Raw genomic sequence first — 23357 nt, 5'->3', positions numbered from 1 at the left:
CAAATCTGAGTTTGTATCTCGCAATTTTGAGTTTACATCTTGCAGTTCTGACTTTCTTTCTCTCAGTTTTGAGTTTGTATTTCGCAATACAAACTTTTTTTCTCTCAATTTTACGTTTATATCTCGCAATTCTGACTTTATTTCACAGAACTGTGAGATATAAATCAATTGTAAGTTATAAAGTCAGAATTGCAAGATATTCTGAATTATTTCGCAATTGCGAGTTTGTATCTTGTAATTCAAACTGTTTTTTGTTTTCTCAGAATTGTGAGATATGCAATTGCAAGTTATACAATCCATTTCTGGATTTTATATCTCACAATTCTGACTTTTTTTTCTCGCAGTTGTGAGTTTACATCTCACAATTCTGAGAAAAAAAGTCTGAATTGTGAGAAAACAAGTCGCAATAACCTTTTTTTTTTTTAATGTATTCAATTGGAGAAATGGGCTTCAATAGGATCCTGGCCATTTTTAGTTTGAAAATGACAATAAAGCACAATAATGCAACTAGTAGTCTATAGGAGAATATTATAAGTGAATTATTCCCAGCTAAATTGTAAAATGTGACCCTGGACCACAAATCCAGTCATAAGGGTGTATTTTTATAAAATTGGGATTTATACGTAAAGTTGAAAGCTCATGTATGGATTGTTAGGGTAGGACAATATTTGACTGAGATACGACTATTATCTGATTGTGCAAAAAAATCTAAATTCTGAGAAAATCACTTTTAAAGTTGTCCAAAAAAATTCTTAGCAATGCATATTACTAATCAAGAATTGCATTTTGATATATTTACGGTAGGAAAATGTACAAAATATTTTAATGGAACATGATATTTACATATCCTAATGATTTTTGGCATAAAATCGATCATTTGGATCCATAAACTGTATTTTTGGCTATTACTACAAATATACCCTTGCTACTTATGACTGGTTTTGTGGTCCAGGGTAATATATAGGTTTCACAGCACAAGTTTGAAAATAATAAAATGGGATGACCGGTAATATTGTGAAATATTATTACCATTTAAAATAACTGTTTTCTTTTGTAATATGTCAAATTTAATTTATTTCTGTGATGGAAAGCTGCATTTTCAACATCCAGTCTCCAGTCTTCAGTGTCACATGATCCTTCAGAAATCATTCTAATATGCTGATTTGCTGCTCAAGAAATATTTATTATTATTGTCAATGCTGAAAACAATTCAAAAGAACATTTAAATCTGAAATATTAATCTTTTGTAAAATTATAGACATCTTAACTGTCATTTTTGATCAATTTATTCTAAATGTTGTGAATGCATATCATGTGGTAAATCTGGCCCTGTTGATTTATGATGACAAACTCATTTGTTTTTACTGCTGCAGGATCAAGTGGAGCACCTGAAAGCTCTGAATGTCCCTGCACGCTCCATCAACTCCAAACTGCCCTCCGCTGAGCGGCGTGAGATCCTGGCGGATCTGGAGAGCGAGAGTCCTCGGCTCAAGCTGCTCTACATCACTCCAGAGATGGTGGCGTCCCCGTCCTTCCAGCCCTGCTTGAACTCGCTGTGTGCGCGGGGTCTGCTGGCTTATCTGGCTGTGGATGAGGCTCACTGCGTCTCTCAGTGGGGTCATGACTTTAGACCAGACTACCTGAAGCTCGGGGACCTGCGCTCCCGTCTGCAGGGGGTTCCCTGTGTGGCGTTGACGGCCACAGCACCCAAGAAAGTGCAGGAAGACATAGAGCGCTCGCTGAAACTGCGCTCACCGATTGTCTTTGCCACACCTGTTTTCCGTAAAAACTTGAAATACGATGTGATATTCCGGGATCTGTTGCCTGATCCTTACGTCCACCTGTTTGCATTGGCTAAAGAGGCGCTGGGAGGAAATACAGCTGAAAAGGTCAGTTACTCGCCCTCATATTGTTCTAAACTGGAATGACATTCTATCATAAACACTTGAAGCTTTATTTTTTCCATGAAAGAAAATTATGCTAAAAATAAATTTTATGTTTGCATATGAGTTAATGACATTGTAAGTATGTTTTTAATGTCTGAATTAGAATTCATGTTGATATTTGGTGGGTGGTTTGGGCATAAATCAAAAAATGTGCTACCAATGTCCAGAAATAATAACGATAAAAAAGTTTCATAAAAGCAAAAAAAAAATCTTAAAAAAAATCCCTCACCTATATTGAAGGGTTAAGGAAAATGTTATTACTTTTTTCCTTGATAGTTGCACCACATGAAAATTGTAGTCATTAAATTGAAACTTTTACTTGAAAATAGTATAAAGTTTTTTTTTTTTCAAAATATTTATTTGTCGTTGAGAAGTTTGAGATCAGTTTTATTAAAGAAGTCTTTTCTGCTCATCAAGACTGTGTTTATTTGATTAAAAATACAGAAAAAAAATTAATTTGTGAAATATTATTGCATTTTAAAATAGTGGTTTTCTTTTTTTAATATACTTTAAAATGTCATTTGTTCATGTGATGCAAAGCTGAATTTTCAGCATCATTAGTCCAGTCTTCAGTGTCACATGATCCTTCAGAAATCATTCTAATATAATGATTTATCATTAATGTTGGAAGCACTTAATATTTTTTTTGTAACCTGTGATACTTTTTTCAAGATTCTTAAATGAATGAAAAGTTAAAAAGAACAGCATTTATTTAGAAATCTTTACTAACGATAAACATTACTGATCAAAGTTTGGGGTCAGTAAATTTAGTCTTTCTTTCGTTCTTTGAAGGAAAGTAACACTTTTACTTAGAAAGGATGTGTTAAATGGATAAAAAGTGATAGTAAATACTTAGATTGTTAGAAAAGATTTATATTTATAATAAGTGCTGTTTAACGTTTTATCCATCAACAAATCCTTAAAAGTATCACTGGTTCCAAAAAAATATTAAGCAGCACAACTTTTTTTGACACTGACAATAAAAGAAAATCAGTATATTAGAATGATTTCTGAGGAGTCGTGTGACACTGAAGACTGGAGTACTGGCTGATAAAAATCAAGCATTGCATCACAGAAATAAAATGTAGTATTTTAAAATAGAAAACTGTCAACTGTAATTGCAATAATATATCATAATGTTGCTTCTTTCTGCATTTTTGATCAACTAAATGGAAGTTTTCAAGAGAAAATGTTCCATCAAGAGAAAAAAATATAAAAAATCTTACTGGTCCCAAATTTTTGAATGGCAGTGCATTTCGGTGCCGCTAATTGTTAAAATTAAACTATTGAAATGATTTTCAGTCATTAAAATAAAGCTGAAAAAAAAAAGATTAGAATTTAAATATAAAAATATATTAGACATTTTTTTCCTTAAACTTAAATTTAAATACTAAAATGACTAAAACGCATTAAAACTAATAGAACATTTTGAAATGAAACAAGTAAAAATGACAAAAACACATAGCAAAATGACTAAAACTGAAGCTACAATTAAAATGAAAACTGAAAATGTCCACACACAACCCCTATCATCAAACTAACCCTTCGGTTCTTTGTTTTGTTTTGAATATGTGCCCTCTAGTGGTGAAAACGATTCGGATTTGAGAGCTTAATTAAAGGAAAAGATAATCAATGAACAACTATAGTTCAGTCAGTATGAATTCAGAAACACAGAAGTCATTTGGGTGACTTTTAGGTCATTTCTGGACTCACTTACTGTTCACTTTCATTGTATGGAAAAGAGCAGCTCAGGCATTCTGATAAACATCTTCTTTTGTGTCCCACTGGAGAAATAGACGTTGAGTAAATGATGAATATTTATTTTGAATGAACTGTTCTTTTGTGTTCTACATTTAAAGGTTGTATCTGCGATTTCTAGCCTAAAACATAAAGTGTCAATTTCAGCTGACCTTTCTTCACGATCCGCTCGCTGCCTGCCCCATAAATTGTCTGTGAAAAAAACGCGTTGTTTATGTGTGGAAAGGTTGGTAGTGCCGATTGTTTTTTTGGCATATCTCGGACCCTAGGCTGACCAGAGAGACGCGGTTTTTTCACAGACAATTTATGGGGCAGGCAGCGAGCGGATCGTGAAGAAAGGTCAGCTGAAATTGACGCTTTATGTTTCAGGCTAGAAATCGCTGATACAACCTTTAAGTCAACGAGATATAACGTTAAACAGCCATGTTTGGTTTGCAGGGCTGTGGGATTGTTTACTGTCGCACCAGAGAGAGTTGCGAGGAAGTGGCACATAAGTTGACTAAACTAGGAATCTTAGCCAAGCCTTACCATGCAGGTGATCCTGTCACTCACACTGAATATTTGTATATAAAGTTATTGTGCATGTTTGCATGGGAAAGATCATTCTGGTTTATGTTTCATGTCTCTGTAGGGCTGAAGGCGGCCGATCGCACAGAGAATCAGGCTGATTGGATGGCCGATAAAGTGCCTGTTATTGTGGCCACCATCAGTTTCGGTATGGGAGTGGACAAGGCCAATGTCAGGTGAGTCACACATTGAAAAACTGAAATATTCTGAAACATTATTGTAATTTAAAATACCTGTTTTCTGTGTGAATCTATTGTAAAATGTGATTTATTCCTGGGATACAAAACTGGATTTTCAGCATCATTACTGTGTCACAAGAAACATTTCTTATCAATATCAATTATTAATGTTGTTGTGTTACTTTTTTTTTTACTGTGTTTGACAAGTGTCTGTATTTTTCCAGGTTTGTTGTCCACTGGAATCTGGCGAAGTCTTTGGCCAGTTACTATCAGGAGTCAGGAAGAGCTGGACGTGACGGACTGCCGTCGTCCTGCAGGATTTACTACTCACCCAAAGACAGAGACCAGCTCAACTTCCTCATCCGCAAAGAAATCGCCCGCAAACAGGTTGTGAGCGACATCCAATTTATATAAAGTCAAGCCCGAAATTATTCATACCCCTGGCAAATTCTGACTTAAAGTTACTTTTATTCAACCAGCAAGTTTTTTTGATTAGAAATGACAGACGTCTCCCAGAAGACAATAAGACAATGTACAAAAGGCATCATAGAAGAAAAAAATATTATTCATCTTTTATTTACATTTCAACAATCTGCTAACCATTTCTTCAGCACTTTTGCTGTGTGTTTTGGGTCGTTGTCATGCTGAAATGTCTGCTAACCATTTCTTCACCACTTTTGCTGTGTTTTGGGTCGTTGTCATGCTGAAATGTCCACTGGTGCCCAAGGCCAAGTTTCTCTGCAGACTGCCTGATGTTGTTGTTGAGAATTTTGATGTATTGCTCCTTTTTCATGGTGCCCTTTACTGTGATTAGGTTCCCTGGTCCACCGGCTGAAAAACACCCCCAAAACATTAGGTTCCCACCACCATGTTTAACAGTGGGGATGGTGTTCTCAGGGTTGAAAGCTTCTCGTTTTTTACGCCAAATGAAGGCTACATCATTGTGGCCAAACAATTCACTTTTTGTGCAAATGTAAATAAAAGCTGAGAAATATTTTTTTCCACAATGATGCCTCTTGTACATCGTCTTATTATCTTTTTGGAGAAGCCTGTTTCATTTCCGGTAAAAAAAACAAAAACAAAAAAAACTTGCTGGTTGAATAAAAGTAACTTTAAGTCAGAATTTGCCAGGGGTATGAATAATTTTGGGCTTGACTGTATCTTCATGCTTTTGAGTACTTATACAGTCATTGTTTCTAATATACTGTTTTTTTTATTTTTTTTTTATTTTAGGAGAAGCGAGGATCAGAGAAAGAACAGGATAAAGCTCCCATCCAGGACTTTGAGGCCATGGTTGCTTTTTGTGAACAAGAAGGGTAAGCTTAAACAGACATCAGCTTAAAAATCTAATAAATGTTTAATAAAACAGAATAGGTGGTTCGAATACATGTATTTTTAAGCAATATAAAACTACACAAGCTTTCGGATTATTGCCGTTTTATTTCACCAAGATTCAGCTCTATTTTCTGTATATAATACATGATCTTAATGCAACATGATAGGAATCATCAATCTTTCTTGAATATTACATTAACTTTTGAAAGTTTGTTGCCTCTTCCGCTCACCAAGGCTACATTTATAGAACTGAAATACAGTAAAAACAGTAATATAGAGAAGTAATATTGAAATTTAAAATAACCGTTTGCTGTTTTAATATATTTTGAAGCATATTTTTTTCCTTGTGAATTTTCAGCATCATTACGCCAGTCTTCAGTCACATGATACTCACAAAACATCTATTATTATCAATGTTGAAAATAGTCTATAATATTAATAGCTTCTCCTTTCTTCATCAGCAAACACCAGATGGCAGTATTTGGCACTGGTTTCATAGTGGTTGCATTCCCGTAATGAGAGATGTTGGGAATTTAGTGTTTATTTGTGGAGTTCACAATTAAGGGGGAACGTGTATCTCAGCCAGATTTGTTTTTGCATTTGAAGCTCTTCTGGTTTGCTTCATGACTGTCGCTGAGGAGTGTAGTTCTATTTTCATACAGCTTTACAGTGTGCACCTCTTTCACTGGCTGAATTCGTTCACTGTAACGAGTGATATCACATCCTTTACACTCCAAACTATGAGTCACCACCTTGTTTTATTTTGGCCCATTGTGGTCTGCTCAGATCTTCCTCTGTATTGTGGAGCCCATGTTTCAGACAGCCGAGACTCTGTTTCTGGTCCCTGTTGAACAGCAGCCACAGCGGCCGTAAACACATCCAGTCACAATCAGAACAATAAATGTCACTGCAGGAAGAATGAAACACGCCGTTAGTCACAAATCACAAGTTTCAGCCTCAACTGACTAAACTAATGTTACATTTGACCACTTGTACCAGTTTTAATGAATTCTAGTGATGTGTAAAGAAGGCTATTGTTGTTAAAATAGTCATGAGGAATCAGATTTCTTCTTGATTTTTCTAGACTATGAAAACTAAGTTTCAGAACTCTTGACCTCCTTTCCAGCTGCAGAACGACTCAAATCCTGAATTTTGGAACATCGGAAACCTGAAACGTTAACATATGTCCTCCCACATTTACAGTCAACTGCTTGTTAGAGTTTTTAATGTCAGTTTAAGTGCCGTGCCCTCACTAAAATAGCAAGCTAAGTATGGATCTGCCCTCGGTGGAAGCCTTTAATCGCAGCAGAAGCTCTCGTGAGCTCTCCGCCTTGTGTTCAAATAAAACCTCTTCCAAAATTACACGAGATGTGGCCACAGTGCAGAGATGTAATGATAGTGTGGTGATAGGGAGCTTACAGAAGAACAGCAGGATGATGAGAAACGCCGTCTGCGTGAGCGGGTGGGCTTGAGGAAGACCTTGCAGCTTGGTCCAGACGTTCTGGAGAATTGCCATCATTTCCTCTGAAGCACTCATTTTGACTGCAGCAAGTCTAAATGCAAGCACAGAATATTGACTATTAATAAAAAAAAAAGACTGAGTGTTGGGGAGGAGGGAGTTTAGAAAGGTCTTTAGAAAGGTTTCCTTGGCATTTACTTTTTATCTTACCTCTGTGTAATTCCTAAAGTAACATTTGTGAGTGCTTTGTTTACAAGGGTTACCGGGGAAACGGCTATATTTCTAACATTCCAAAAGCGCTGCCTGCTGGTACTGTAGGCTGCAGTATCTAACAGTAATACACTTTTAAAAAAATGCTGGGTTAAAAACTACCCAACTTGGGTTATTTGGCAACCAAGCACTGGGTAAATATTGGACAGAACACATACTTGGTTGTTTTGTCAACTATTGTCAACTATTGGTTAAAAATGATTATATTGCTGACTTAAAATGGGCTGGAAGATAAAAGCCACACACAGAATTATAGAGGCAACATCAGTAATCAAGAGTTGAGCATTTATTATTATCATTTATTATTAAGCCAGAACACCCATGGACACAAATATAAGACAAATAGAACTTGTTTGGATGAATAGTTTACAATATTACATATCTTTAAACTTGTTTAACAAGTATGTTAGAAAAAGCTTGGAACATTTAACAGTAGCATTTTAATTTAAGTCTATTCAACAGTTCCCTGTAATCACTTTTTACCAAAATAGCAAGTTCTTCTGCAGGTGTGTCGGGGGAAATCTAATATGAACCTCAGACCGCCGCCGCACGTTTCACTCATAGCTGAAAGATGCCTCCATAACCTGCCCATAAACAAACAGTACTGAGATTAGAGAACATATTTTAACAACAAATTAAATCCAGTGTTATAACAAATAAAGTCTTTTTGTTATGCAAGACAAAAGCCCTGATAGCACACGCACATCTCCAAAACGTAGTTTGCTCATCTGCAATACGTCTATTGGACGTTTCCTATCAGATGTCAAATAGACGTCTAATTAGATGTCTTTAAGATGTTTATGATTTAGAAATGTAAAAAGGCATGTAAAACTGACATCTTACAGACATCTGCCAGACGTTTTGTACACAGAAGATGCTTTCCAGATCAAGAGATCTTTAACAGACATCTTGCAGACGAATGTGTGCTATCTGGGATGCGTTTTTCATTGTGCGAAACGACCTCTGCTGACGCAGCTGGCTGACATCTTGTCCTTAAAATAATATAATTTAGAGCACAGTAAAGACTTTATAAATTAAATAAATTAAATAAAATGTATACAAGCCTTTATTTTGCTTTGTTTTGTCGGAGACAGGCCCAACCAGCAGTTGGGTAAAAAAATAAAATCAAAATGTGATTTTAGACCAGCCTAAAAAATCCTAATCGCAAAAATGCTAAAAAAAAAACTATTTAAAAGTGAAAGTCGTGACAGATTGTCAAATATGGTGACCCATACTCGAAATTGGCCCTCTGCATTTAAAGGTTGTATCAGCGATTTCTAGCCTGAAACATAAAGTGTCAAATTCAGCTGACCAGCTGTTGTGGACTTTCGCTCCGCCTTCCTCACATCCCTGCACCAGTAGGAAAGTCCACAACACCAAACCCCTGACGCTGATTGGTTGGAACACTGTTTGTTTATCTGTGGAAAGGTTGGTAGTGCCGATTGTTTTTTTTGGCATATCTCGGACCCTAGGCTGACCAGAGAGACGCGGTTTTTTCACAGACAATTCATGGGGCAGGCAGCGAGCGGATCGTGATGAAAGGTCAGCTGAAATTGACACTTTATGTTTTAGGCTAGAAATCGCTGATACAACCTTTAACCCATCCAAGTGCACACACACACACACACACACACACACACACAGCAGTGAGAAGTGAACAAACACACACACACACACACACACACACACACACACACTGTGAATACACACCGGAGCAGTGGGCAGCCATTGCTCTAGCGCCCGGGAGCAACTGGGGGTTCAGTGCCTTGCTCAAGGGCACTTCAGTCATGGTATTGAAGGTGGAAAGGGCGCTGTTCATTCTCAATTCCTGCCGGTGTGGGAATCGAACCGGCAACCTTTGGGTTACGAGCTCAACTCTATCACCATTAGGCCACGGCTGCCCCCAGGTCTAGCTCCACAAATCAATCCTACATAGTTCACAGTCGTTGTAACGTATTTTCAGCAATACATTTATAATATGTTCTTTGAATTGCCTTTACATGGACTTTAAGCTGCTAGAGGGAGCATCCATTTAAGTGGTAGTGGCAGCTTTCCCACGAGTGGGTGTGGTTTCAGCGCTGCCAGCAGACGCACACCCAGCATACCAAAGCGGAGAATACTGCTTATTTTTTCAACATTTTGATGTCTTATTTTATTTACATTTTTCAGCATTTTTATCATTCAAATTTGGCTGGGTGGTTAATAACACTTTTCTTGTGGTGTGACAAACTCGGAACACATATTTAATATTGCTTTACACTGACGTTAAAAATCCTCCAGATATGCTGTGATTAAATAAAACGCGTGACCAAGTTGTTTTCAGTTTTTTTAAAAGAGCTGTTTTAGATTAGTGCTGCATTGTATTAAATTAGCACATTTCATGTTTTAGATTACACTGCAGCTGGTGGTAGACTTGCATTTTCCTCAGGCATCATTCAAACCCTGTGTTCACAAATGGCTCATTTAACTATATAAGCATAGAGGAATGGTTAATATCAGGATAAATTGTCCTATTGTGTTGTCAGTTTATGTGTTAGCACTGGCTGTTATTATAAATGGCAGTATTTCAGCCATGCGTGCACAATGTTTCCTGTGTGGAAACTGTATCTTTCTTCCGTTTCACAGTTGGTACTTAAAGCAACTAGAGAGAAAAAAAAAAAAATCAAAAACAAAACCTGCAAGTTGAGCTAGTAATTACATTTCTGCTGTGGTGGGTGTGGTTCCAACAGGACGGAGACCTGTGGGTGTGCCATCACGGTACAAAATTAACCCTGCTGATGAAAGCATCATTCCTTGCTTTGGATTTCCTTTTTTAAATGCGATTACATTGTCCATTGAAGCTATTTCATATGGAAACCTGTTTCCAACACTGAAAATAATAATTTGAAAAAGCTTATTGTGACTATTTATCTTAAAATTCTGACTTTTTCTATCAGAATTGTGAGATATTAACTTGCAGTTACGAGCTATAAAGTCAGAATTGTGAGAGATAAACTTAAAATTGCGAGTTATGAAGTCAGAATTGCGAGACAAAAACTAAAAATTGAGTTATAAACTCACAATTCTGACTTTTTCCTCAATTGTGAGATATGAACTTACAATTGGGCGTTATAAAGTCAGAATCGCAAGATATAGACCCCCAATTTTGACTTTTTTCTCAGAATTAAGAGTTTATATTGCAATTGACTTTATAACATCGCAGTTGCGAGTTTATGTCCCACAATTCTGAGAAAAACAGTTAGAATTGTGAGATATAAACTCACAATGGTCAGTCACAATTTATTCAGTGGCGGAAATGGGCTTCCGTAACTTTACATTATATTGCTTTACATTAAAGAGTTAGTGTCTCATGCTAAACATGGCCAAAGTTTAAAAAAATGTGTTGGACGTGTGATGGGATATTTCTATGGTACACTCCTTCAAGTTTCGAATAAGTTTCGGAAAGTTTTTTTTTAGCGTATGGCCCTGTGTGACATCATAAAGGGTGGGATTCCTAATATAGGGACTTTTCTTGGAAGAGCGTGCACATCAACCAGAGCAAGAGCACCGTGCTTGATTCGAGGAGAGGACTTTCTATCTTGTTACACGAAATCAACAATGTCACCAAAGAAGTGTGTTTTTAGTTTGGTTTGGTTTCCCAAAGAACCCAAGGGAATTATTTATGTCAGTATCTGCTACGCAAAAGCTGTGTGGTCTCGTGGCTCTTTAGCTCCACCCACAGCACGTCTCTAGGAGCTTGATTGTTTTCATAGAGAAGCGGTACAGCTGTATCTATACCTGTCAACACTCCTGTTTTTCCTGGGAGTCTCCCGTATTTCACACCCATCTGCCGTTTTGTTATTTCTCCCGGGAACCTCCCGTAATTTGTATGGCCAAAACCTCTTAATATGAATAATCACATCAGCATATTATTCCAAGGTTGTCCAGTTTCCAGATCTTTGATGAAATGCGTCCTACTTCCACAATCGACACCTCGTACAAATTTCAACCTATTTGTGACCTCAACCTGGCAACCTGCCAATCTACAACCCAGTTGCGCTGTTACAGGTATCTGTACAGGTAGCAGATGCGGGAAGTTGAATCAAGCATCACAGCTTAAACTTTTGCCATGGGGCTAGAAATGGTTCATCACTGTCGCTTACAAAAATGTTGTAGGGTGGAAACGTGCAGATTAAGGGGCGGCAATATTATAATAAGACCCCACTTTCTACATCTACAGTGAAACCTGAGTGGCTCGTTTTTTTCCACAGGCTTGCAGAGAAAGGCTTACCAAAACAAAATGTACTGGGTTGTCCTTTTTCATATTTTCACTATGGACCAGACAAGAAACTGAGAATGGCTTGATTTAAAAAAGGGGTTATGATTTATATGAATAAAAAAAAAAAACACTGGGTGGATTTTTATCATTATAGGGTGGTTGTGCACACACTTCCAACACACATCTATGTTCAAACAACATGTAAAAGTGTGAGTTTTGCATTCGATGACCCCTTTAAAAAGTCAGATTTTCATGATAAGTCATCTTTAAATCACCCAAATGTTGACAGATATGGCTGTTTCTGTCTTTTATAAATCTGATGAAACTAGAGAGTCTTTAATAGGAGATTGGCAGAAAGCGTTTGTGTCATGTTCGCTTTGAACTTATCTTTCAGATGTGAGTTGTCAAACCAGCGATTCATTAATGAATTTTACTCATGCCATGACTCAAAAGCATGGCTTTGCATGTCTGCAGTGCATTGTGCTTTGATTTAGTTTTGGCATTCAAATCAACAGTCATTTTTTTGAGAAACGCTTTGCTTGAAATGTGTAAGAACAGAAACGCAGTAAAATCAAGACATGTTCTTTCAATGAGGAATCGCATACATTTTTTCTCTTTGTATGCATCCATATGATGCACAGTTACAGTTTAAGTCAAAAGTTTACACACACCTTGCAGAATCTGCAAAATGTTAATTATTTGACTAAAATAAGAGGATCATACAAAATGATTTTATTAAGTGCTGACCTGAATATAAAAGACATTTACATATAGTCCACAAGAGAAAATAATAGTTGAATTTATAAAAATGATCCTGTTCAAAAGTTTACATACACTTGATTCTTAATACTGTGTTGTTACCTGAATGATCCACAGCAGTTTTTTTTTTTGTTTGTTTGTTTGTTTGTTTGTTTGTTTGTTTGTTTGTTTAGTGATAGTTGTTCATAAATCCCATGTTTGTCCTGAACAGTTAAACTGCCTGCTGTTCTTCAGAAAAATCTTTCAGGTCCCACAAATTATTTGGTTTTTCAGCATTTTTGTGTATTTGAACCCTTTCCAACAATAACGGTATGATTTTGAGGTGAAAACATTTACCCTGAAAAGATCAGGTTACTTATTTTGTTATTAAGTATCTTCTGTAGCTTCTAAAGGGCAGGACTAAATAAAAAACATGTGATATTTAGGCCAAAAATGCAAAATGTACACATCCTCATTCTGTTCAAAATGCATGGTTTTTCCTTCTGGAGCATCAGTGACCGTTCGAACCTTCTGCAATAGTTGCATGTGAGCCCCTCAGTTGTCCTCAGTGTGAAAAGATGGATCTCAAAATCATACAGTCATTGTTGGAAAGGGTTCAAATACACAAAAATGCTGAAAAACCAAAGAATTTGTGGGACCTGAAAGATTTTTCTGAAGAACAGCAGGCTGTTTAACTGTTTCAGGACAAACAAGGGACTCATGAACAACTATCACTAAAAAAAAACAGCGTGTATGTAAACTTTTGAACGGGGGGTCATTTTTATAAATTCAACTATTATTTTCTCTTGTGGACAATATGTAAAAGTCTTTCATGTAGAATTATATCTTATTCAGGTCAGTACTAAATAAAAAATAATTTAGTATGAATATGATTCCTCTTATTTTGGTCAAATTATTAACATTTTGCAGATTCTGCAAGGTGTATGTAAACTTTTGACTCAACTATATAGAAACAGCAGTGTTTTCATACACATTTAAAAACACACACACACACACACACACACACACACACACACACACACACACACACACACACTTTAAATGATTACACAAGTTATTTGTTGGAAATGGATCAGTCACTGTTCCTATGCATTATGAGTCAAGGGCAGTTTGGGAAATAGTCCAATGTTACAGTTTTCAGAAAACTGAAAGTGCACAAAACATATATAGCCCAGCCTTACTTTAAAATAATGCCACTTGTTACCTAATGCTTTGTATACAGTTTGAACGTTCAGATTCTTTTGTGAGCCGCTGTGCTGTTTAACTTTTCTCCCCCCATGTCTGCTTTGTAAATGTTTTTGGAGGTTGTCGATGTGCCAAGCACAAATTGATTTCTGCTGACCGTGTCATTATTTTCATGCTCACAGTCTCGCCGTTATTCGAGGACACAGATCTACACACATACACCCCAATGTTGTCTTCTCTCACCTTGCTTCCAGTTTGTAGCTCTCGTCCCGTGTAACACTCCTCACATGAACTTGTGTAAAGTTTTGAGCGCTTGGTCCCGTCACACAGTTGTCGTGAACCGCTGAGAGTCTAGCTGCTGTGCAGTCATGCTGTGTGTGGCCTCCAGTGTTTGAGATTTCCAGTATGACGAGTCTTTTGGGATAGGCTGTGTAACTCCTACAGCACACACCATACGTTCTGTCAGTCTGGATCTCTCTCTCTCTCTGTTTACGAAGTCCACCCCACCCCCTTTTTGTCTGGCCCCGTCCTTTCTCCTCCCCTCAAATCACCGTGGAAACTTTTTTTTTTCTCCTTTTGTCAAACAAAGTCTTGAGGTCCCTTTGAAAGTGACTGTTTTGTGTTATAATGCTTGTGTGTGTGTATGTCTGCATACTGAATTCCTGGCCCAAAACACATTCCTGGCACTAAAATGTAGGAAATTTGTTTATTTCAATACGTCACATCAGTGTATCTTATATAATATAGTGTTAAACGTGTTTTTGAGGTTACTTTTTACTCCAAAAACAAGAAGACAAGCAATAAATAAATAAATAAGTACATTTGCAATGTCTATTCAAGACAATCTTTTGGATAAAACTTGACTTGGGCACATATAGTTTATTTACAGTTAGTTTATTTGCTCTCTCTGTCATACAGACGAGGAAACTTTCACACCTGTAAGTGTGAATGTGTTTTGTTTAGTTTTTTTTTACACATTCTACTTCATCTCAGTTTTTGTTCTGCTTTTGTGTTCAGTTTGTTTACCATGAACAGTGTTGGGGTAATGCGTTACAAGGAACGCTAGTTATATAATTAGATAGTAGTTTGACTTTTGAAATGTTAGGCCTGGAAAACCCTTGAAAACCCTTGAAAACAGCAACATTTCTGAAGAGGTACTTGAAAAGTGCTTGAATTATTGAAAAACACTGTACCTATGAAATAAGTGTTTAATTTTTTAAATAAGCACATATGTTTTCAGGCAAAATTCACGAAAATTCAAAAAACATACTTTTTTTTTTTCAGATTATTTCAGTTAATGTCATAAAACTAGGAAGCTAAGCCAGTAGTTCTGCTGACAGTGTCGCAAATGTGCGATTGAAGACTTGAAAAGAGGAAGATGAACTGAATCACTTAAGTCGTCATTTATGCTGGAACTGCTCCGATTGATTCAGACTCATGACTTCACCAGCAAAAACCATCAAATTAAAAGAGCCATTCATTTTTGAATTTCGACATCACTTTTAATGCCTTTACAAAGCATGTATAGTTATGGGTGAAACTGAGCTTTTCGAAACTCTCAATCAATTAAACCATTCACTGTTTCAAAGCGCTCCAATTGAATCAAGTATCGCAAATCTTTTGATTCAGATCAGGGCTTTGTAGTGCGGATCGCAAATCTTTGGATTTAGATCAGGAGTTTGGAGCGGGTTTGTGAATCTTTTGCTTCAGAATGGAACTTCAGAGCGCGGATTGCAAATCATTTAATTTAAACCGGAACTTTGGAGTGGGTTCTTGAATCTTTTGCTTCAGAATGGAACCTCAGAGTGCAAATCATGAATCATTTGATTTGGAATGGGATTTCAGAGCGAGTTTGCAAATCTTTTGATTTAGATCGGAACTTCGGAGCAGGTTTGTGAATATTTTGCTTCAGATTGGAACCTCTGAGCACAGATCACGAGTCATTTCATTTAGATCGGGATTTTGGAGTTGGTTTGTGAATCTTTTGCTTCAGAATGGAACCTTAGACCACGAATTGCAAATCATTTAATTTAGATCAGAACTTCGGAGCAGGTTTGTGAATCTTTTGCTTCAGATCGAAACTTCAGAGTGCGAATCATGAATCATTTGATTTGGAATGGGATTTCAGAGCGAGTTTGCAAATCTTTTGATTTAGATCGGAACTTCGGAGCAGGTTTGTGAATATTTTGCTTCAGATTGGAACCTCTGAGCACAGATCACGAGTCATTTCATTTAGATCGGGATTTTGGAGTTGGTTTGTGAATCTTTTGCTTCAGAATGGAACCTTAGACCACGAATTGCAAATCTTTTAATTTAGATCAGAACTTCGGAGCAGGTTTGTGAATCTTTTGCTTCAGATCGAAACTTCAGAGTGCGAATCATGAATCATTTGATTTGGAATGGGATTTCAGAGGTAGTTCGCAAATCTTTTGATTTAGATCGGAACTTCGGAGCGGGTTCGTGAATCTTTTACTTCAGATCGGAACTTCAGAGCGTGAATTGCAAATCATTTGATTTAGATCTGAACTTCGGAGCAGGATTGTGAATCTTGTGCTTCAGATCGGAACCTAGGAGCACAGATCATGAGTCATTTTATTTAGATCGGGATTTTGGAGTTGGTTTGTGAATGTTTTGCTTCAGAATGGAACCTTAGACCACGAATTGCAAATCATTTAATTTAGATCAGAACTTCGGAGCAGGTTTGTGAATCTTGTGCTTCAGATCGAAACTTCAGAGCGCGAATCATGAATCATTTGGTTTGGAATGGGATTTCAGAGGTAGTTCGCAAATCTTTTGATTTAGATCGGAACTTCGGAGCGGGTTCGTGAATCTTTTACTTCAGATCGGAACTTCAGAGCGTGAATTGCAAATCATTTGATTTAGATCTGAACTTCGGAGCAGGATTGTGAATCTTGTGCTTCAGATCGGAACCTAGGAGCACAGATCATGAGTCATTTTATTTAGATCGGGATTTTGGAGTTGGTTTGTGAATCTTTTGCTTCAGAATGGAACCTTAGACCACGAATTGCAAATCATTTAATTTAGATCAGAACTTCGGAGCAGGTTTGTGAATCTTGTGCTTCAGATTGAAACTTCAGAGCGCGAATCATGAATCATTTGGTTTGGAATGGGATTTCAGAGGTAGTTCGCAAATCTTTTGATTTAGATCGGAACTTCGGAGCGGGTTCGTGAATCTTTTACTTCAGATCGGAACTTCAGAGCGTGAATTGCAAATCATTTGATTTAGATCTGAACTTCGGAGCAGGATTGTGAATCTTGTGCTTCAGATCGGAACCTAGGAGCACAGATCATGAGTCATTTTATTTAGATCGGGATTTTGGAGTTGGTTTGTGAATCTTTTGCTTCAGAATGGAACCTTAGACCACGAATTGCAAATCATTTAATTTAGATCAGAACTTCGGAGCAGGTTTGTGAATCTTGTGCTTCAGATCGAAACTTCAGAGCGCGAATCATGAATCATTTGGTTTGGAATGGGATTTCAGAGGTAGTTCGCAAATCTTTTGATTTAGATCGGAACTTCGGAGCGGGGTCGTGAATCTTTTACTTCAGATCGGAACTTCAGAGCGTGAATTGCAAATCATTTTATTTAGATCGGGATTTTGGAGTTGGTTTGTGAATCTTTTGCTTCAGAATGGAACCTTAGACCACGAATTGCAAATCATTTAATTTAGATCAGAACTTCGGAGCAGGTTTGTGAATCTTGTGCTTCAGATCGAAACTTCAGAGCGCGAATCATGAATCATTTGGTTTGGAATGGGATTTCAGAGGTAGTTCGCAAATCTTTTGATTTAGATCAGAACTTCGGAGCGGGGTCGTGAATCTTTTACTTCAGATCGGAACTTCAGAGCGTGAATTGCAAATCATTTGATTTAGATCTGAACTTCGGAGCAGGATTGTGAATCTTGTGCTTCAGATCAGAACCTAGGAGCACAGATCATGAGTCATTTTATTTAGATCGGGATTTTGGAGTTGGTTTGTGAATCTTTTGCTTCAGAATGGAACCTTAGACCACGAATTGCAAATCATTTGATTTAGATCTGAACTTCGGAGCAGGTTTGTGAATATTTTGCTTCAGATTGGAACCTCTGAGCACAGATCACGAGTCATTTCATTAAGATCGGGATTTTGGAGCGGGTTCGTGAATCTTTTGCCTCAGAATGGAACTTCAGAGCACGGATTGCAAATCATTTAATTTAAACCGGAACTTTGGAGTGGGTTCCTGAATCTTTTGCTTCAGATCGAAACTTCAGAGTGCGAATCATGAATCATTTGATTTGGAATGGGATTTCAGAGCGAGTTTGCAAATCTTTTGATTTAGATCGGAACTTCGGAGCGGGTTCGTGAATCTTTTACTTCAGATCGGAACTTCAGAGTGTGAATTGCAAATCATTTGATTTAGATCTGAACTTCTGAGCAGGTTCTTGAGTCTTTTGCTTCAGATCAGAACCTCGGAGCACAGATCAAGAGTCATTTCATTTAGATCGGGATTTTGGAGTTGGTTTGTGAATCTTTTGCTTAAGAATGGAACCTTAGACCACGAATTGCAAATCTTTTAATTTAGATCAGAACTTCGGAGCAGGTTTGTGAATCTTGTGCTTCAGATCGAAACTTCAGAGCGCGAATCATGAATCATTTGATTTTGAATGGGATTTCAGAGCGTGAATTGCAAATCATTTAATTTAGATCAGAACTTCGGAGCAGGTTTGTGAATATTTTGCTTCAGATTGGAACCTCTGAGCACAGATCACGAGTCATTTCATTAAGATCGGGATTTTGGAGCGGGTTCGTGAATCTTTTGCCTCAGAATGGAACTTCAGAGCACGGATTGCAAATCATTTAATTTAAACCGGAACTTTGGAGTGGGTTCCTGAATCTTTTGCTTCAGAATGGAACCTCAGAGTGCAAATCATGAATCATTTGATTTGGAATGGGATTTCAGAGCGAGTTTGCAAATCTTTTGATTTAGATCGGAACTTCGGCGCGGGTTCGTGAATCTTTTACTTCAGATCGGAACTTCAGAGCGTGAATTGCAAATCATTTGATTTAGATCTGAACTTCGGAGCAGGATTGTGAATCTTGTGCTTCAGATCGAAACTTCAGAGTGCGAATCATGAATCATTTGGTTTGGAATGGGATTTCAGAGGTAGTTCGCAAATCTTTTGATTTAGATCGGAACTTCGGAGCGGGTTCGTGAATCTTTTGCTTCCGATCAGAACATCGGAGGACAGATCATGAAACATTTGATTTAGAGTGGGATTTCAGAGTGAGATCGCAAATCATTTCATTTAGATCTGAACTTCGGAGCAGGTTCGTGAATCTTTTGCTTCAGATCAGAACTTCGGAGCGGGCTCATGAATCTTTTGCTTTAGAATGTAACTTCAGAGCACGGATCATGAATCACTTGATTTAGAATGGGATTTCGGAGCGCAAATCATTTTATTTAGATCGGAACATTGTGTATCATTTTATAACTATTAGTATATTTTTATCTATTCTAATATCTTTATTTTAGAACTTAAAAGATAAGACATTGTTTGATGAGTGAGATCTTTGATTGAAGTCCTTTAAAAAATCAAAAAAGTAGTGCTTGAAAAGACATTTTATTTTACTTTAACTGTACGAACCCTGTTAAAAACAAACAAACAAACAAACAAACCAGCCCTGCCCAGATTCAAAAAGTAACACAAAAGTAACATTAACTAAGTAATGTAATTTGTTATTTTTTAGGGATTAACGCAATATTGTAATGCGTTACTTTTAAAAGTAACTTTCCCCAACACTGACCATGAAGTTCCATATGGAAGTTTCAGACATTTTGTGTTTGTATTTAGAAAGGAGGAAAGCATTGTTCTGTATGTGCCTTAAGAGGAAAATCACTAATGGGAAAAGTGGTCTAGTGAACAGTAAGAGCGTGGAATAGGGCTCTGGTTAAGGGCGGCAGTGTTGGCACAGTGGGTCTTTGTGTGTCAAGCCATGTAAATGTGTTTTGGGAGGGTTTTCCTCTCTCTGGCCCTACCAGCTATTTCAGACTCTGAAACCTGAAACCCAGAAGTCAGTGAAGTGAGAAGCGCACGTCTCTATTTTAGAGTTCACACTATACAGGATGTATGTGCGCAAGCCTATTTATTCTTGTAGAAAACACCTTCTGTTCTTTGTACAAAAATAAAACAAAAACGCTATCTATTATCTAAGATCTAATAAAGTTAGAGCAGTGTGACATGTCTAAAGTCAACAGAACCAGAACTAGTAGTGTAGTGAAGAATATCTTTTTACAGTCATTTTTTACAGGGTTTTTTTTGTGTGTGTGTGTGTTCCATTTCATGAGAGTTTAGATTTATTTTGTATTCTTTTTAATGGTTCCATAATTTTTCATTTCCAGGTGCAGACATGCCACCATCTCTCAGTTTTTTGGCAATCAGAAGCCCAACTGCGCTGGCGCGTGTGACTTCTGCCGTGACCCCAAACTTGTGCGTGCTCAGCTGGCAAGAGCAGCCGCCCTTAGCACCAGAACCGGCCCGGCACAGAGCACGGCACCCAAGGGACCCTTCGGCTTTGACCCTACACTCTACGCTGGAGGCAGGAAGGGTTACGGGTTTGAGAGGTCAGCTGACCTCTTACTGAAGCAGCCATAATGTATGATCAGAGCTGTTAGCCTGTGACTAAGAGGTTCTGTGTATGTGTGTTCAGATATGATGAGGAATGGGACGATGAGGAAGATGACACAGAGAAGAGGAAGAAACAGTTCGGAAATCTCTTCAAGAAACAGATGAGTCTGAGAAAGGTGAGCGCACGAACAGAGCACTCACTAGAAACTATGTAAAATGTATGTAACAATTTTCATGTAATTTTCACCCTAAAAAGATAATGGAAGCATTTCTGATACTAAATAAAAAATAAAACAAGGATATTGTGAGCATTTACATATAGCACTTCTGACTTTTTATGAATTGTGGGGTAAACTCGAAGTTCTCACTCTTTTTTCTTGGATTGTTGAGTTTATATCTCTTTTTTCCATGCAGTTGATGAGTTTATCTTGCAAAGCTGCCTTTTTTTTTCTTGTAATTGGGTTTACAGTATGTCACAAAATGAGTACACCCCTTACATTTCAGCAACCATTTCAGCATATCTTCTCAAGGGACAATATTATAGAAATAAAACTTGGATATATTTTAGAGTAGCCAATGTGCAGCTTGTATAGCAGTATAGATTTACTGTCCTCTGAAAATACCTCAACATACAGCCATTATTGTCAAAATAGCTGGCAACAAAAGTGAGTACACCCTAAGTGATAACAGCAGTATGTTGTTTAACCATGCAAAGCCACATATCCTATTCATCATGCTTGACAGAGCCATACAAAGTTATGTATCTTGTATTAGAGCAGTTAAAATTAGATGCTTTAAGTACAATTCTCTCATACTGACCACTGGATGTTCAACATGGCATCTCATGGCAAAGAACTCTCTGAGGATTTGAGAATTAGAATTGTTGCTCTCCACAAAGATGGCCAAGACTATTAGAGGTTCAGTAACACCCTGAAATGAGTTACACTACAGTGGTCAGGCTCATACAGAGGTTTTCCAAGATTGGTTCCATTCGGAACAGACTTATATCTTGCAAATCTGTTTTTTATATCTCAATTGAATTAAATATCTCAATTCTGACTGTTTTTTTCTGGCGATTGCAGATTTATATCTTGCAAATCTGACGTTTTTCTCACAATTGAGAGTTTGTACCTTGCAGTTCTGACTTTTTTTCTTGCAATCGGGAGTTTATATCTCGCAAATCTGACTTTTTTTCTTGCAATTGGGAGTTTTGTATCTCGACGTTCTGACTTTTTTTCTGCCAGTTGCGAGTTTGTATCTCACAAATCTGACTTTTTTTCTTGAAATCAAGTTTATAACTTGCAGTTGTGACATTTTTCTTGAAACTGCGAGTTTATATCTCGCATATCTGACTTTTCTGTCGTAATTGAGTTTTTCTCAATTCTGACCTTTTATCTGGCGATTGCAAATTTATATCTTGCAAATCTGACATTTTTCGCGCATTTGAGAGTTTGTACCTCACAAATCTGACTTTTTTTTCTCACAACTGAGTTTATATCTCGCAAATCTGACTTTTTTTCATGGCATTGAGAGTTTATATCTCAATTCGGACTTCGGACTCACAATTGCAGGCTTATATCTTGCAAATCTGTTTTTTATATCTCAATTGAATTAAATATCTCAATTCTGACTGTTTTTTTATCTGGCGATTGCAAATTTATATCTTGCAAATCTGACATTTTTCGTGCATTTGAGAGTTTGTACCTCACAAATCTGACTTTTTTTCTCACAACTGAGTTTATATCTCGCAAATCTGACTTTTTTTCATGGCATTGAGAGTTTATATCTCAATTCGGACTTCGGACTCACAATTGCAGGCTTATATCTTGCAAATCTGTTTTTTATATCTCAATTGAATTAAATATCTCAATTCTGACTGTTTTTTTTTTCTGGAGATTGCAAATTTATATCTTGCAAATCTGACATTTTTCTCGCAATTGAGAGTTTGTACCTTGCAGTTCTGACTTTTTTTTCTTGGAACTGAGTTTATATCTCGATGTTCTGACTTTTTTCATACAAATGTAAGTTTATATCTGGCAAATCTGACTTTTTTTCTTGCAATCAAGTTTATGTATTGCAGTTGTGACTTTTTTCTTGAAACTGCGAGTTTATATCTCGCAAATCGGACTTTTCTCTCTTAATTGAGAGTTTTTCTCAATTCTGACCTTTTTTTCTCACAATTGAGTTAATATCTTGCAAATCTGACTTTTTTTCTCGCAATTGAGAGTTTCTCTCAATTCTGACTTTTTTCTCGCAATAGAGTTTTGTAATTGAAGAGTTTATATCTTGAAGTTCTCACAATTTGAGTGCTATTGCGAGAAGTCCAATTCTGAGAAAAATTGTAGTATGCAACTAATTTTGTATAATTTCATGTTTGTATCTTGCATTTCTTACTGTATAATTCGTAATTGCGAGTTTATACCTTGGAATTCTAAGAAAAAAGTCATGTGATGTAAACTTGCAATTGCGAGAAGTCATTGGCAAAAAACTGCCTTCCATAAAAGATTCCATTACCAACCATGGATAAGTTATATTATAAAAGATGTTCCACAATGAAAACTATAAAGATTTGGAGGAGATTGTCATGGAAATCTTGACCAAACAAACTCAACCTCATTGTTTTTTTTGACGCTTACATTTTGTGTCGTTATGCAGCACTTTTAGTTTTAACAATAAATGCATGTCGTCTAAATCTTGCATTGCCGATGTTGAGACAATGTGTACTGAGTCCAGTTATTTTCTTTCTTTATTCCCCCCTTGTTTTTTAAATTCCCAGGATTCCCAGTAGTGATTCTCATTATAAATGGCAAATGCAGAAAATAAACAACTGTTCAAAAGTTTGGAGTTGGTAAAATTTCTTAAGTGTTTTTAAAAAGAGTTCGGCTCTCCAAGGCTGCATTTATTTGGTAAAAATAAAATAAAAACAAATAATATTCTGAAATATTATTACAATTAAAAATAACTGTTTGCTGTTGTATTACATCCTAAAATGTAATTTATTTCTGTGTTGTTAAA

At 36.9% G+C, this 23357-nt stretch overlaps 2 protein-coding genes across 3 annotated transcripts in view; one reads left to right on the top strand and one right to left on the bottom strand.

Moving 5' to 3' along the window:
• The window catches only part of recql5 (RecQ helicase-like 5), a 35605-nt gene that overhangs the window by 3241 nt on the left and 9007 nt on the right, over nt 1-23357 (top strand). The window contains exons 3-9 of the mRNA XM_073843885.1: nt 1374-1889; nt 4143-4239; nt 4336-4447; nt 4675-4837; nt 5684-5766; nt 20117-20338; nt 20425-20518. Coding sequence (XP_073699986.1) covers nt 1374-1889; nt 4143-4239; nt 4336-4447; nt 4675-4837; nt 5684-5766; nt 20117-20338; nt 20425-20518 — 1287 coding nt within the window. The remainder of the gene's footprint in view (nt 1-1373; nt 1890-4142; nt 4240-4335; nt 4448-4674; nt 4838-5683; nt 5767-20116; nt 20339-20424; nt 20519-23357) is intronic.
• On the bottom strand, nt 5789-14187 carry smim5 (small integral membrane protein 5). Of its 2 annotated transcripts, XM_073843907.1 has the most exons (4): nt 13960-14187; nt 7998-8098; nt 7205-7338; nt 5789-6692 (listed from the first exon to the last, which is right to left on the bottom strand). In XM_073843907.1, the coding sequence occupies exons 3-4, from the start codon at nt 7320-7322 to the stop codon at nt 6601-6603; spliced, it is 210 nt and encodes a 69-aa protein (XP_073700008.1). In that variant the 5' UTR covers nt 7323-7338; nt 7998-8098; nt 13960-14187; the 3' UTR covers nt 5789-6600. The 2 variants fall into 2 exon arrangements, with proteins under 2 accessions (XP_073700008.1, XP_073699998.1); XM_073843897.1 differs by lacking the exon at nt 7998-8098.

This window comes from Garra rufa, chromosome 1, assembly GCF_049309525.1.
Source record: "Garra rufa chromosome 1, GarRuf1.0, whole genome shotgun sequence".
NCBI classification, from domain to species: domain Eukaryota; kingdom Metazoa; phylum Chordata; class Actinopteri; order Cypriniformes; family Cyprinidae; genus Garra; species Garra rufa.
Note: the sequence above shows the minus strand (reverse complement) of the source record. Positions and strands in the feature narration are given on the sequence as shown.